This window comes from Enoplosus armatus, chromosome 20, assembly GCF_043641665.1.
Source record: "Enoplosus armatus isolate fEnoArm2 chromosome 20, fEnoArm2.hap1, whole genome shotgun sequence".
Taxonomy (NCBI): Eukaryota; Metazoa; Chordata; class Actinopteri; order Centrarchiformes; family Enoplosidae; genus Enoplosus; species Enoplosus armatus.
Genome location: NC_092199.1, coordinates 13,841,429 through 13,857,511, shown reverse-complemented (window position 1 = coordinate 13,857,511; position 16,083 = coordinate 13,841,429). Strand labels below are relative to the sequence as shown.

The 16,083-nt window shown below is 44.7% G+C and overlaps 1 protein-coding gene and 3 non-coding genes across 4 annotated transcripts; 2 read left to right on the top strand and 2 right to left on the bottom strand.

Annotated features, from left to right (window-relative positions):
* The first annotated feature begins 253 nt into the window (after positions 1-253).
* Positions 254-325, top strand: trnat-cgu (transfer RNA threonine (anticodon CGU)). Its single transcript has one exon. It is a non-coding gene; the product is annotated as a tRNA-Thr (tRNA).
* Positions 326-1,583: 1,258 nt separating this feature from the next.
* rhbdf1b (rhomboid 5 homolog 1b (Drosophila)) lies at positions 1,584-14,544 on the bottom strand. The gene is made up of 18 exons (XM_070926803.1): positions 14,431-14,544; positions 14,129-14,262; positions 8,941-9,169; positions 8,021-8,227; positions 7,078-7,200; positions 6,664-6,806; positions 6,217-6,468; positions 6,000-6,111; positions 5,817-5,891; positions 4,911-5,072; positions 4,524-4,624; positions 4,249-4,312; positions 3,618-3,712; positions 3,156-3,231; positions 2,658-2,758; positions 2,341-2,494; positions 1,992-2,215; positions 1,584-1,779 (listed from the first exon to the last, which is right to left on the bottom strand). The coding sequence occupies exons 1-18, from the start codon at positions 14,542-14,544 to the stop codon at positions 1,584-1,586; spliced, it is 2,562 nt and encodes an 853-aa protein (XP_070782904.1).
* On the top strand, positions 2,870-2,963 carry trnai-uau (transfer RNA isoleucine (anticodon UAU)). Its single transcript has 2 exons — positions 2,870-2,907; positions 2,928-2,963. It is a non-coding gene; the product is annotated as a tRNA-Ile (tRNA).
* Positions 14,545-15,269: 725 nt separating the features above from the next.
* trnai-uau (transfer RNA isoleucine (anticodon UAU)) lies at positions 15,270-15,363 on the bottom strand. The gene is made up of 2 exons: positions 15,326-15,363; positions 15,270-15,305 (listed from the first exon to the last, which is right to left on the bottom strand). It is a non-coding gene; the product is annotated as a tRNA-Ile (tRNA).
* Positions 15,364-16,083: the final 720 nt, after the last annotated feature.

Genomic DNA, 16,083 nt, shown 5'->3' with positions numbered 1-16,083 from the left:
TGACCAGCTGCACCAAACCGTGTGTGGATCTGACCAGTGTTCATTTTAAAAAGAATCTCGCTATAGTTAGATGGTGAGCATCACGAGCCAGCTGCTGCATGAAGGCCAAGGCAACCAAGTAATTATTAGGACTTACAAGTCTATATCAATATCTTGACTATCGCGCACTGACCGATTGCGCCACTGGAGCCCGTAGAGTACAGTACATTCTGATATCCCCCGCTTAGTGACCCCCATGGCCTCATGTTCCACGGGTGTGGTGGCCAAGTGGTAAGGCGTTGATCTCGTAAGCCAAAGGTCATGGGTTCAACCCCCATCCATGCATTGAGATGATCAGCTGCATAACTACCTATGATAAATCCTGTATGTTGATGGTTTTGTGTTAATTAGTTAGTGATTTGGCATAATTCACTGATTGGATAGTCAGTGCTATATTGTCTTTTTTTGTTTTAGATTTGAATAGCTATTTATGAGAATGAGCTGAGGTAAACACTGTTTCTTCTAACATCACAGGGTTTGTTCAATGAATTCAGATATGTAACATGAATCTGAATTTTAGTTTACTCCACGAATCATCTGTAATCAGGCAACAAGCAGACATAAAAAATGACTCTGTGTCTTGTTGTGTTTATTGTCCGGTAGCTAAAACGCCACCACATTGAATAAAAAAAAAACACAAATTCGCCTCAGTAACAGCTTTTCACAACGGAGCAGATTAACGTACTAGTGTGTTCTGCACTGATGTAACACAGGCTGAATATAAAAAACAATCCATTTGTGATTGCATTAAAGGCTGTGGCAGAAACTAATGTTTCCAGTGTAGTATAAAAAAAACTAAATACTGAAAGTACTGTATAACCCCCCCCCCCCCCCGGATCAATGAAGTATTTCTGATTCTGATTAAAGAAAAAAAAATTAAATGAAAAATCAGCCACCAAATACTGAATGATTTTGTCAGAATGTGAAATGCAGTTCTCCTAAGAGGTTAAGGAACAGGACAGAAATTGCTGACACAAGAGGCTACATGGCACAAAAAGACGTTATGTGTTTGTGGTTGTGTCAATAAGGCACATTTAAGTCTCATTTCTTGGCGAGTTTTAACTCCACAGGACATCCAGCAAATGGACAAAACAGTTTGGACATCAGTAAAAAAAAAAAAAAAAAAAAAGGTTCAACACAAAAATCCATTGCAGCTATCTCATGTTGCACTGCTCCTTTCGGCCACTGAGGGGGGCTGTTAAGTCCGTTTTACCACAGAAGAGAGGTAAATAATTTGGCAGGAAACAACTGTGCTGTAACTCAATCACACATGAATCAATCGTTAGTTCTGTCAGCTTTACATTATTAAATCTATTCCCAGGCATTTGATTAAAAATGCCTGAAGGCTTTCATGCATAGCCTGTATTCTGTTGTACCTCTCAAACAAGTTCTGAAAGACCAGTCATTATTTCAGTGGAAATATTCTTGCTCAGTCAATATCCAACGTTCAACTTCATCAACATCCGACACTTAGAAATCTTGTGACCGGTCCGACGTCAGTTCACGTCCAGAAACAGTCCAGCTGACATTACGAAGGCCGACGCTCAGAGGAGGTGAGCGTTCAGGTCGTACTTCTCGCAGAACTTGTCTGTGATGGGGATGCAGGTGAGGTACTCGCACCAGTCACACTTCACGGGGTAGACGTAGAAGAGGACGGCCAGGGCGGAGAGCAGACCCAGGAAGACCAGCAGGAAGACGCAGATCTGGACCCGCTTCCGGTACATGTCAGAACGGCCAAAACTGAGGAGGGAAAAACCTGCGTTATTCAGCATGTTCACGTAAAATACATGCTTCTTAGTAGATTGCACTGATTATGCCAGCATAGTAATTAAAACCTATGTGGATTTGTCCCATTTTTCACAATGTTTCTTTGTTTAATGAAAATTGAGGGATTGAGCCTCTGGCCGGTGCTAGTAGACAGATTTTTTTTTCCATCCCCTTTCTTTGCCTACCTGATGTAGGGCAGGAAGGCGAAGGACAGGAAGAATCCCGATACAAAACCGCAGATGTGGGCAAAGTTGTCAATCCAAGGGAGCAAGCCGAAGGAGAAGAAGAAGACCGAGATGGCCAGCAGCTTGGCAAAAGCCCGCCACGGTCGCTCGAGGATCTGCCAGCTCTGAAACAGCTCCACAAACAGACAGGCCAGGATGCCGAACTGGCTGCCTGCAGGACCCACCTGAGATGACAAAGGGGAAACTAGTATTCACAGTGTCAGTTAGGAATGCTTGTTGGGTTCTTCTCAAACACAACTCTGCTTTTTAATCTCAGATACTACAGCTGGTTGTGAGGGTGACATTGTACCTCCGCTCTGTAAGGCAGGAAGATGGCTGAGGCCAAGTTGCCTGTGATGCCACTGAGCATGTAGATGATGGAGATTCTCAGCCAGCCAGCCAGCTTCTCTATGTCCCTCAGCACCGTCATCTGGAAAAACACTGACACCAGGCAGTGCAGGATCCTGCAGACACAGACAAGACAAGTCAGTTTTCATGTTGACCCATGTTTTAACTGATTTAAGCAGATAAAGCAGTTCTATTTTCATGTAAAACATCTCTCTTAGCGCTGCTTTAAATACTGAGGCCTAATGTCAGATGGGGAAAAAAAGACGAGACTTCAGTCACCCTGCATGAAGAAAGAGAGACAGCCAGAGTCGGGAGAACTGGTCTGGGGTCTCCGGGTTGAGGAAAGGCAGCAAACCACACACATCGTCCATGCAAGCCACCTGAAAGAGGGAAAAAAACAGTCAGGACGGACAGATCCACCGCCACCCTGTGGAGGAAAATGAGAGAGTTGAATTCAGGCCAATCTCCTTTCAATCCACAGATCACTGCAGGCTCCAGTGGCGCAATCGGTCAGCGCGCGGTACTTATAAAACAGTGACCTGCAGAGTGATGCCGAGGTTGTGAGTTCGAGCCTCACCTGGAGCAGGCGGTTGTTTTAAAATCAAGTGTCTGTATGCATCAGAGATACCCATTGTAAGATTGATTGGGATGTAAAAGCCTTCTTCAGAATTAGCTGAATAGTGTATAGTGTCTACCTGTATAGAAGGAAAAGAAGCTGCCGCGTTGATTTGAGGTTATAAGGTTATAAATGCAGAAGTGAGTGTCTGTTTGACCTACCTGTGAGCAGAGAGTGGCCTCCTCGTGGAAGTAGCCGTGCATGAAGTCACAGTACTCTCTTGAGGTGATTTCACATCTACAACATGTAACGCTTCATCAGCACCAGCTCACAGAAAAGTGACCGATAATACATCTTGTGTTAACATTCGTTAAGTTAATTCTTCATTAAAAAAAAAGGTCTGTTTCAAGGAGCTGTTCGCCCTGACAGAATTTCTTTGGTCCTGGTTTTAGTGTAGTAACCGTGATTGTATATACTCTGTTTCAAAGGCTTTTCTGTCCTGACTTTTAAAAAAGGTGGTGAAAACACAAAATATTTAACATTTAAGCATAACAATACTCGCATTTAAAAATAGTTGATAGTGGCATATTCTCAGCAGCTCTTATACCAAATTACTAGCAATAGAAAATTTAGAAAATCTACACCAGCTAAGCCCTTCAGCGTTCAGTGACATTGATCCTCACCGTCCTTTGGTCCCGATGCAGCAGGGCCGGCCTGTGATGGTGCAGTCTATGTGGGGGAGGTTGGTGTGATTCCCAGAGTTGTACCTTGTACAAACCTACAGATCCCAGCCAGAGGAAAAGGTTTTTACGTGTAGAAGAAAGTGCTGCATTCAGACTTCAGTCTGTTAAACTGAGGGTAGACTTTTACTTCTGCTTTAAAGACAAATGCTAACAAGCAGATGATTGTGAGGCTGAGCCTTACCTCAAGTAATGACCCTATAAACTAAGTGTAATTATTATAATGCAAAAAATAGCGTTCATTTACTCCCTGCAGCACATTCACAATAATGCAGTGCGGTTTACAACAAATTAAAGCCCCAATTAAGACTACATCAACATTTGTAGTATAATGACTACGCAGAATAGTTGAGCAATCTGACTGGAAATGAGAAAAGGTGCAGCAACACTGCACCCGTCCCTCTCAGTCAGCATCTTGATATATAAATCCATCTAGAATTGCAGCTGACCTCCAATATCACCTCTGTACACTGGCTTGCAGCTGTGGTTTCGGTGATCTGAGCATCTAATAGTTTACATATAATATAATAGCAGCAGCTAAACGCTTAAACTGTTAACATGTAAATGCACTTACTGGCCACTTGGTGATGTCATCAGGCCACTCGTGAGGCGAAACTGAGGCTGGCTCCAGACAAATTCTACAAAATCAAGAGCAATAGCAATAAATAAATAAATAAATAAATAACAGCGAACATTCCCGACTTCTATTAGAGCGACTGAGCCCCAACAATACAGTTCACACGCGGAGTATAATTATGTCAGCAGGCTATTGCCTAAATGACGGTCTCTACAATAGTGGTAACAGAATAATGCTGTGAGAATAATCAGCAGACTGCATTTCTGCGTTACCTGGGGTCCTGATGGCAGACTGAACCATGTTGGCGTAGATTACCATTCAGATAGGGAGCACTGGGGTGCTGAGGCCACTTCACCCACACTGCCAGGGTGCTCTGCAGTAGAGGACAGACAGGAAAAGCAAAAAAGGGAAAGATTAACATTGTTGACACGATTCTATTATTCTGCTCTCACTTTGCTTGCAGTGGCGACTACAACTTCATAAACTGCCTAAAGGTGCTCCATGTGGCATTTCTATTCAATATGTCTCTGTTACATCCGTTTTGACATCTTATATGATACCGTATATGTGCTGTGATTGACGCAAGTAGCAGTATGTTTTAACATAACGACTGAAAAGTCATGTGTGAGTCCATAACATCTCCAGCTGGTTTCACTGACCGAACACTCCTCTTGTAAAGTCTGCAGGCAGCCGGAGCGGTCGTTCCTCACGCAGCAGCCCGACTCTCCCTCTCTCGCTCGCTTCTCCTGGATCAGTTTGTGGATCTCTTGGTCTTGACGCATGCACGGGGAAAACTTGGCTCCCAGGTGGATCAGCGCCTCCTGCAGGACAGTACAGCTTGGTGAGGTTGTGGATCGACAGCCCGGTGGTTCCCAACCCTTTTTTTTTTGTCTGAATTGCCCCCACAGCTCTCAGATGGGCTCAAGTACCCCATCATCGACACCACCTGTCATATTCCATTATTTCATAATGTCTTCGTTTGAACTGATTTTAAACTGGATGTAATTCAACACTATTAATTATATAAAAGGTAATAGTGTCGCAATCTTTTTTTTTTTCAAGCTACCTACATTAACCATTCATTCAGCTAATTATTAGCTACTTATTTTAACCGTTTATCCTGCTTTTAGCTAACAATTTCAACCATTTACCCAATACTTTTGATTACTTTTACTATTAATTACTATCTATTTTAACTATTTATCCAACTATGTATTTTTTAGTTGTCTATTTCAACGTGTATCCATTACTTTTCGCTCACAATTTAGACTTCTCTGCTTGTTTGCAAAACTAGTTACAGTTGACTCAATATGCAGATTTCTTTTTTCTTCATTTTAATCAAATTGTAATTTCAGTTTTTTCAAATTAGTTGAGCTACTCTGTAATGTTTCCACGTACCCCTTGAGAAGTATCCCCTGGGTAACGACCCCTGGTTGGGAATCACAGATCTAGACAGCTGGAGTTTAATACATTGGAGCTTTTCCCATTTTCAGCACCACACTTAAAAGCTGAGTAAAGCACAATCATAGATAGAAGATGATAAATGGAATATACAAAATACTTACTGAGCTTGGACCCACCCAGAAGTTTTGTTGTTGCACAAACTTAACGTTTTCATAAACTCCCTTGTTCCTCAACACCTCGAAAAAATGAAAAAAGTAGTATTACTAATATTGCTCAGTCATACATTTTTCAGTGGAAATTCCAACACCAATATAATCACAATGAACGCTATAAAATATACTTACAGAGTCGACGGTTTCATGTTGTGAGAAGCCCACAGGGGCAATGCCGTAGATGGTGACGGCCAGAATGGTGATGAGCAAATGCACAAATGTGATCCAGTAGGTAAAAAAAGGCCTACAGTGGAGAGAAGGGACAATTTCAGTCTCCATTTGCTGGGACATTGACAAAAACTCTTTAATTTCACATCAGAGGACAGGAAAATAGAATCAGCTGTCGTACCTGTGATCATCCATGTCCTCGATCTGCCTTTTGACAAAGCTGTCAATGCGCTTGCGGTACGTCCGGTTTGTGAGACGGCCGACCATGCCGAGCCCGTATGGCCTCTTCTCTCTGGCAAACAGTTTCTTAACGGGGACCGCGATCCTTTGTCCCCGCTGCTGTCTGTTGATGCTCACTACTTCCTGTTTCAGACGCACCTTAGGTTGGACCAGACAGCCATCTTTTGCCTTCCGCCATCCTCGCTCTAAGGGCCTGGATCGAGGAGGAGGAAAATGGAAGACAGCATTTTAAATGAATGTGTCAGATGGAAGATGTGTCAGTCAGGGCATGATGTTATAATACAGTATATAATATCATAAGACAGTGATGCAAAAGTTGAGAGTTTGTCTCATAGTGTCAGAGGTTCATGTGTGCACATAAATAACGGTGTAAAAAGTGTAAACCCACAGCATGAGGTGACTCCTCTCCAGTTCGTTCTTATCCAGCGCACTTCCTGTGAGCTCGCTCTCATCCAGCGGTTTGAGGGCAGCCTCAGATGGTGTCTCGAAAACTTCGTCAGCATAGGTGGACAACTCATCCGGCAGGCCGTCCTATGAAGATGAAAACTAAGTAAGTAGGAGTTCAAAAAAGGGACCTGACACGGCAAGAGCCAATACATAAAAATACAGTATACAGTGTACAGTGTGCGCTCATACCACAAGAAGGTGCTTTTAAATCAACACATCAATTGATTGGATTTGCTTTTGATGAATTTGCTTACTTTGCTCTGCCCAGATTACAAGAAAATACCTGCCTTGCCTACAAAAACCCCATAAATGAAAGACTATCCTGGAAGTGTGTGGGAGAGTGTCCGCTGCTCACTCTGGTGAAGAAGGAAGTGTCCAGATCATCAGGGAAGTCCACAGTGTCATCTTCAAAGAAACTGGGAGGCATGAAGCTCCGTCTGCGACATCGCCCGGTGGTGCTGTCGCCTAACGTCCGGCCCTAACAAACACAATCACGCACACAAACACCGTCATCATTATCATCCACAGCAAATCAGACTGAGGTGCAATAGACGCCGGTTTTTCTGGGGGAATCCCCGACTGTGCTTGTACTTTCTTCATGATTGTGTCTGATGGTTACGTTGCAGCAGTGACCTCTGTGTTGTCAGTGGATTAGCTCTGCACTATGGGAATATTCTGACCGCAATCCAGCAGATAGCTGAGCATTCGGTGTGTATTATGATGGACCATCTGCTGGTGAAACTCCCTCAGTAACCCCCTCCCAACACACACTAGCAGATATTCCCTCTGGCCAGTGGGCCACGTAGAGAGAGTCATCTGTGCTCTACTGTAACATATTTTGCCTGAGTTTAATCCGCAGTAAGACAAGCTGATCACATGCTTTATATAACATGCCTACACACACATGAATACACAGGAATAAAGCCCATCAATTCATATGTGTAGGAGGCAGGGACGCATCAGAATATAATGGATATTTCTATTCACAAAAACACAAGATGAAAACTCAGTGTTTCTAAACGTGTAAATTACAGCTCCTTTTCATAGAAAAAGAGAAAAGTAACAGTGGGGAACAGTTATAGCTGGTCCTAATGTGCTTTCACATTGTGCAAAAAAAGACAAGTAATCTCAGTGTCTGAGCAACAGAGGCTGGCAGTAGCTTTGAAGCTAAAAAAAGTGACTTTACGGAAGATCAAGAGTTCAAAGCACAGATTTTGCAAAGCACAGATTATTTGGTGGTTGAACATTTTTCAAACTAAAAAAACCTACTGTATAAACAAAAAAAAAACCCCAAACACCTTCATTAGTGCTGCTGCAGCCTTGAGACTCATGACTGCGACAGACTCCCGCTTGCGTCGTCGTGGCAACCGGTTGAGGGCGGAGCGGGAGCTGGAAAAGGAGCAGAGGGAGGCGGTGCCGGGCGTGATGGGGGTTTGCGGTACACTGAAGCCGTCTGCCTCTTCCACCATGCGGAAGGCACGACCCCGAGCCAGGGGGTCTACAATCTGCACGCGCACGCACACACACGCACACACACACACACACACACACAGTAGGCACGTGTTGGATTTTTTTTCCATACTCAATTGTCAAGCGACACACAAAAGTAAACACACAGCGACAGAATAGTGAACAGCAGGGATACACACAACACACACATCTAAACTAGGGTCAGATTGATGTACCAGCTTTCAGACAAAAGTGTTTTACTGATTTATTTATTTACTTATTGATATTGGACAAAGGTTATTTGGTCATATTTACTGGTTAACAGAGATTTGTCCACTATAACTTTAGACCATCACCCAGAGCTGCTTCATGCAACAATCGAAGGCTGGATGAGGACTACGATTATCTTATAACATAATCATATCATACTAATTGTTACAAGAGAAAAGAAATGATTTTAATGGAACATTTTCATCAGATTGCAGAAAGTATTATGTATTGATACCATTGTTATTAATACTAACAGTGCTCCAGTAGTTTTGTGAGTTTCATGTATTAGTTTTGCTTCATGTTATTCTCTCCAAAAAAAACACCAATTTGAACCCTGGGCAAGATGACAAAGCAAAGAGGTAAAGCAAGCGCCGGAAACCTAAAGTGAAATAAAGAAAGAGAGTGACAGAGTGAGGGAGAAAATGTGACGGAGGAAAAGGTGTGTAATGGTCCCATCTCTTCCTCCATCCCTCTAAAGGTGCCCCAGGCGCTGGCCTACCCTCTGCATGCCATAGTGGTGGTGACTGGGGTGGTGGGGTGGGAGGTAAAGGGGAGGAGGGGTCTCAGTGCTGGCCAGGGAGAGGTTGTCCTGGCTGTGCAGCTCCATCTCCCTCATCACCTGCGGCTTCAGACCCCCGTACAGATGGCTGCAGTGCTGCAGGCTCTTCCTCCTCCATCGCTGGGTGCTGTCGCTGTCTTTGCTCACCCCAAACCAGTCGGCCGTACCCCTGCAGAGAGGACGCACTCTGGTTGACAATGGGCTGAGCCAAACTTCCATGTCGACTATCAAAGAAAATGAAATAATAATAATAATAACATTGCTGTCCTCATTGTCTAGTTTATTTTTTTGTCCAATATTTTGCTTTAGCCTTCAGATCATCCCGGCACACACAGAGTATTCTTTGGCAGACCGGGCTGTACGTCCCTCCTGATTGGCAGAGCAATATGCTGATTGACTGCAGCTGCTTGTTGGGGATTAGCTGACTGCTGAATTGGTTCATTTGTTGATTGCCTTCTTGTCTGTGCTGATGAAGAGAATCATACATTTAAAAAGACATCTGTAGGATGGGGAACCTTTGGTGCTTTCAATACTAAATAAAAAGCCAAAATGCATAGTTGAATATAGTTAATAAGACAGGAAAAGAAAGACTGCAGGGTGAAATATCTTTGGCTGCAACACAAGGAAAATTTACCAAATGAGATTTATTTCAATGGGACAAATCAGCTTAAACTTTATTCTGGATGAAGGTTAAGTGATTAGATAATGAAAAGTCAACAGGAAATATGGGCCACAGTACACAGCGAGCACTATGATCGGGCTGCAGCAGGTCAGTTCTCTTGTGCAACATGTCAACATATCAGACTAAGAAATCCTCACAAATTCTAGTCATTTTCTCCCTCCTCTGTCGCTGTCTTTCTCTGTGTATGTGTGCGTGTGTACATGTTTGTCACGTGTACACTGCCCTCTGTTCAGTCAGCAGTGAAGAAGCAGATGTTGAACGCCAGTCCTGCAGCTGATGACCTGACTTGACTGTGTGTGTATCTCATTTAAACTCAGTAAATGTGCGTTCAGTGTGTACATCCAGGTCCCTTTTTCCATGAAAGACTGCCCTGCCAGGCAGCGTGTTCAGGAGGAGGAGGCCACACTTGGGGGGGGGGGGGGGGGGGGGGGGGTGCTGTTTGGAGAGCAGAACACTCAGTAATAAACACTCAAGCCTCATCATCAAGTAGGACGCCAGCTGGGGAAGCCTTTTAAGGCTGGGCAGGGGCTGGGAGGGGGGTGATTGTTGTCCCTCCAGAGAGGAATGTCTCAGAGAGACAGGTTTGGGAAAGCCAAAAGAGACGGGAGTCAGAGAGGGCCTCTCTGAGCAGGAGATGTAAACAGAGAGGAGGTCAGAGTGTGGAAATAATTGAAAAAGTTACCGTAAAATACAGATAATCAAGATGAACATAACATCCGCTGTTGCTGGTAAAACATGACGCAAGCACTCGCCCACATTGTGATAGATGACATTTGTTTGTGAGTGTTTGTTTGGATAAGCGGGTATTTGTCTGGGCGCACACATGCACCGACAAGCACGCAGGTGACACACGCCCACACAAAAAGAAACAAAATATTGGCGACTGGTTGACGACAGCACAAATCCAGCACCCAGCGCAGATTAAAGCGAGGGTTAAGCCACATGAATTAGCTTTCATATCCTCAAGGTAAGGCTGGTTCACATGAAGCTGCAATCTACTGCGCCGTAATTACAGGCTTAGCATTCACTTCATCAGGGAGAAAAGGCCAGGGGGCAAGTCTTTGTACAATCTAAACAAATCCTATGACTGAACAAACAGGGAGCTTCAAGTACGAACATCAGCATCGGAATCAGGTTTATTGCCAAGAAGGTTTTTTTTTTTTTTTTTTTTACATACAAGGAATGTATGCCTTGGTATATTGGTGCCGAACAATAACCATGGTAACTGATAATAGGTATTGACTTTTCTGATAAATCTGCCAACCATAACTCAATAAGAGAAGGCTGAGAGTAATTCAGCTGAACAAAAACCTGCGAGGACTTTTTCACTGCTGTTTTGTAAGCAAATTCTGTAAGGTTCACCGAATAGGTGTGGATGGTCTCCCTGCCCTACAGCGAGGCTAAAAAGTAAAAAACATACAGTGTAACATACAATATAGTGATGACAGGGGCCATTTGGTTGCATAAGCACTTTTGGTACCAATCCTCTCATGTAACTCTTGGTAGGCAAGCAAATAAACTATTCCTGTAAGTATCTGAATGCTACCTCCTCTACTGTTAGAAGAGAGGGCCAGCAGTATCACATGCATTACATGTAGACGTTAGCAATCACAAAAAGTTCACTAAAACCCAAAACAAAAGAGAAGCTATTAAACAATGAGCTGTGAGTCTCAGCTAAATCTTTTATTTGATTGTAAGAAAACCACAGTGAATGAAATACATCAACAAGAGCTTTGTTCAACATTTCCGTCCACTGGCCGTCCGAGTGCCTCACGTTGACTCAGATCAACATACGTGTTCAGTATCTGCCCCACTGAGCACGAGCACAGCACACTCACCTGTCCAGAGAGCTCCAGGAGGGGTTCAGGGTCTGGGTCATACCTGAGGGGGGCATGGTCTGTGGAGCTGTACAGCGTCCATCACCAGCATCACTGACATACTGTCCTTGCTTACCCCCCTGACCAGTGTTAAACCCTGATCCGCTGAATGCAAACTGATCCTCCGCAGATCACACATTCAGTGTTCCATAAGGGGATTTCCTGATATCCAGGCCAGCGGCACCTTGTAGCACTGGCTGTTACGCAAAGAGAGGATGATCACCACATGTCCAGACTCTGTGTAAGGTCCCCCGTCCTGCTCTGCGGACTCCCGGTTAATCAAAGGTTAGAGGAAAAGCTGGCGCTGATCTCCTCGCTCAGACGGGAATCTGATCTCTACGATGAGATCTACAGAGGACTCCCAGTCCTCCACCAGCTGGACTCGGTCATTCAGCACACTGATGAGCGGGAGGATCTTACATTTCCTGACCTTGTGTCACCAGCGCACAACACAAGTTTCCATATGACTGTGTGTGTGTGTGTGTGTGTGTGTGTGTTCTGTGTCAGTGGCTGGCAGGCCTCCCAGTATCCCTCCTATTGCGTAATAGGATGTGACCTACTGGGCGAAGAAGACAGCGGCTCTGGTCCTTGTCAAACTGAACACCGCCCCCCCTCATCCAGAGCCCCAATGATCTCTATCAATAAGGTCCCCCCTCTCTCTCGCTGCCTGAGTGTGTGTACACACCAGTCCTCCCTCTAACACACCAGCACTGCACAGGAAACGGGAGAGAAGAAAGACGGGGCATCGCACACATTAGGAGGGAGGAGAGTGGGAGGGAGGCACTGGGACATGCCTGAACATGACACACACACACACACACACACACACACACACACACACACACACACACACACACACTCATACACTGGAGTAGCAGTACCAAAAAGGTTCAGCTTGAGCCCCGCCTTGCTTTGCAGCAATATATTCGTGTCAGCAAGTTGCAAGAAGTCCAAGTGAGCGTGTGAACTTTCAAGTTCGAAAACCATTCATTACGGGAATCAGTGTGACTGAGATAAATTATTATCTGTGGCCTGATCTGTCAAAATGAATGGCTCCTTAACATGAAAAGTGACTCATAAAGAGCTTTTTTTCTCCCAACAAACATCAGGGTGTCCTCCCAGTTAGCCTACAAGCCAGGAGTTTGCAGCAAATCACACACACTCTGTTTGAATAGTAAAGATTTATCCTGTATTTATACACTCCTCTGAGGAGGAGCTACCTCAGCTGACCTCCAACAAGTCATGTACACACACACACACAAACTTCCCCTCAGTCCCATTACTTCTCTCATAAACATCAAACACATTAGTTCTGTTCTCTCACATACACATACAAGGCTAGTAAACCTCGGCATGATAAAGTTAAGACATTAAGACGCTCCTTTGAAGGCAGCGGCTCAAGGTTTTAGTCCTGGCTCCGTGTTCAAACATTTACATTCAATATGGCGCTTTGGGGGGGCAGGCGCTTTGATGTGTCCCACATGCTGCGTGAGGCACATAAATAGTCAGTATGAGTAATTGTATTATTTTGTCTGCCTCGATCCATGTGGTCCTGTATCCCACCTGGACTGACACTGAGACACAGAGTGTGTCTCATGAGCAGCCTTCATGTGTCATAGGCGTTGTTCAAAGCCTCACATCTGTGGCACAAAGAGACGACGGTGGGCTAATTGGACTTTGGGCAAAACTCAGTCAAAACAGACATCAAGGGGGAAAAAACTGTATGTTTTTGGTGTATTCACTATTCTTCAGCCTGCCTTGGGTATCATTAGATAGTCCATTTATATGTTTTGTTGCTTCTGGCCTTCTATGAAGGATATCGTCTTGATGCAAAGCGGAGAGTCAACAAGTAAGCTCTTTACTCCGACACCAAAAGTTGACTGTTGAAATAAAAAAAATTTAAAAAACACTATTCTGCAGTGAAGCTCTGTTCTTTTGTGCTGAAAATATCCAAAAATATGTTTTATTTCATACACACTTTCCCAAAAATAAGCCTCACACATTTGATATCTTTGGAAACCTTTGGCTGTTTCAAATAGAAACTTCAGTACCACAACAGGACACCTTCAAACTGCTGCCATCACCTCCCTCCCTCCCTCCCCCCCTCCCCTCTCCTGTACCTGATGATCTGTTTGGGTATGGATGAACGCCGTCGGTTCAGTATTTTGGGGATGCAGGACCGCCTTCGGAGGGTTGACACCCTCCTGGGGCCCCTCTGGCCCTTTGGGGGAACTGTGTTGACTCGCTTGAAGCGCACCCTTTTCTCACTTCACACACATTGCGGCATGTAGAGAAGAGGACAGGGAGGCAGTGTGGGAAAGCAGATGGTAAATAAGGCCAGATCAAAGAGAAACGGGAGGACAAGGGAGAAGAAAAAGAGAGCAAGATTAATTTGTGTTAAATCAGAAAAGGAGGCTGCAGCTTAAATTAGTTTTGTTAAAGATTTGTTAGTGGAGAGGATTTATTAAAATTATAAAGTGTACGACATGCTGGGGGAAATTAGCAGCTGGAGAGAATCAGCAGAGAGGAGAGAAGAGGAAGAAGAGCCTCTTGTGAATGTGTGTCGAACCTCTTGATGGACTGCGTGAAGGAGGGCAGTCTCTCCAGAGGAGGTCTGAGGTAGTTGTTGGAAGTTTCCAAGGCAGCGATGCAGGTCTGAGGGTTTTCCCCTGGCATGCTGACACTGCGCAGGCGCTTAACTGGCTGCAACACACACACACAAACAGATGATGCCCTCTGTGCCTTAGTGTGTAATTGTGAAGTAAGTAAAAGCTCTGGGTTAAAACCAAATTTAAAAATTCTAGTAGTTCTTCTACTCGTCTAAACTACTGATCTGTTATTCTGACCAGTATTTGACTCTTGTATTCGTACCTGGGTGAGTGTGGGCGTGTCGTCCGGCGTCAGCTGGATGGTGGGGATGTCCAGTTTGAGCCATGGCGGCTTTTTCCTCTGCAGGCTGCTGCTCCTGCTGCCCGGCTCATCCATGCTCGCTAGCTCCCTCCCCCCACGCCTGCCAGCTGGACAACACAAACAGAGGAAATGGGGTTTTTAGGACAATGTGCACAGTCAACGCATGTCCACAGACACACACAACGGCAACAAACAAATAAATAAATCCAACTGTCAAAAGCCAAAAACCAAAACCGACCAGAGTAATTACAGACAGTGGACTGAATGTGTACAAATGCCTGCAACTGCTTAATCCAAATGTTTAAAGCTACTAGTTGGACAGCTGCCCCCAAAATAACCTGCACCACTGAACTGGACCAGGTGAACCGAGCCTATTGATCCTCCTGTGTACCTGTCTGCCAGGTGAAATATATATCTTTATATGTACACCTTAGCTGTTGCTCGGACATGACAACAGGAATGAAGCAGTGATTTCACGTCAGGGTGGGCTATTATATATCCACAGCTAGTTCGCTGGTGGTTCATGGCATGAGCCAATAAAAGCCAACAAAAAGAACGTCTTTAATATTGTGAAGCGCAGCTTGCCAGATGCTTTTATTTGAGGTAATTTCACAATAAACCTTAATTCAATATAAAACCAGGTGGAATCAACATAACGACCCACAGAGCTGCACTGCCGTCTGTCTGCTCTGATTCATGCAGTGTAATCTCACAGATGAACCATCTCTACAGCTGTGCCGCTTCCTCTGCCAACATGTCAGAGTTTTTCCAGTGATTGACAGCCTGGGTTAAAACTTCTCTGCTCCAGGTGAGGCTCGAACTCACAACCTCGGCATCGCTCCGCTGGCTACTGCCTTATAAGTACCGCGCGCTGACCGATTGCGCCACTGGAGCCTCTGTGAAGGAGACGATGTAGTGATGTTTTGAAAGGGCAGCAGTTGAGCTATGCTCTACCAACACAAGATGGCGCTAGGATTCTCATAGGTTAGACTCCGTTCTTCAGAGCGACACACATACGCCCTCAATGAACAGAGACAGACTAGACCAGAAAGGGACGTCCACCTACTAACAGGGTCAGACAGAGAGAGCCTGATGGATCGAACAACTGAGCAACACAAACAGAGGGAAAGCCACAGACGAGTGAGCCAAAGCCTCCACTCATCCTGTTGTGTGCTGGTTAATGGGTTTATGGGTAAAGGACGGCATTTGGAGAGTGAAAGGGGTTTTCCTGCTTAACCATTTCAGTGGCAGTTGTACGGGAATGAATGAGACATCTCTATGAGAGCGAGTGTGCGGACCAGTAGCTAATGAGGCAGTTTGCAGTGGTACCTTGTAATACGAAGTGCCAACACAAACAATTACCATTCCTTTTCCTGTTGACTTGCATTTGAAAGCTGCTGAGCTCGTCAGGTGAAGCACAAACTCAAAACCTCAGCACCTTTCAGCTGCTCACCGTGTCACTGGTGCCACATCATAACAATAGGACTTCATCACGCACACAATAGCTCCTCACTTAATTGTATGAAGTGCTGAGGCTTTGTAATTCCCCACCGCGAAAAGAAAAGATAAAGCCTCTTGGATGCCCACAACAAAGTCCAGCTGACTGTTCCCTCC

What these genes read in the sequence shown, in the direction of transcription:
- rhbdf1b (XM_070926803.1), bottom strand. Translation starts at nt 14,544, where the DNA reads ATGGATGAGCCGGGCAGCAGGAGCAGCAGCCTGCAGAGGAAAAAGCCG. An exon ending in ACACGCCCACACTCACCCAG is followed by an intron (nt 14,263 to 14,430) that starts GTACGAATACAA and finishes TGTGTGTTGCAG; the next exon opens with CCAGTTAAGCGCCTGCGCAG. An exon ending in GAGAGGAGTCACCTCATGCT is followed by an intron (nt 6,469 to 6,663) that starts GTGGGTTTACAC and finishes TCCTCGATCCAG; the next exon opens with GCCCTTAGAGCGAGGATGGC.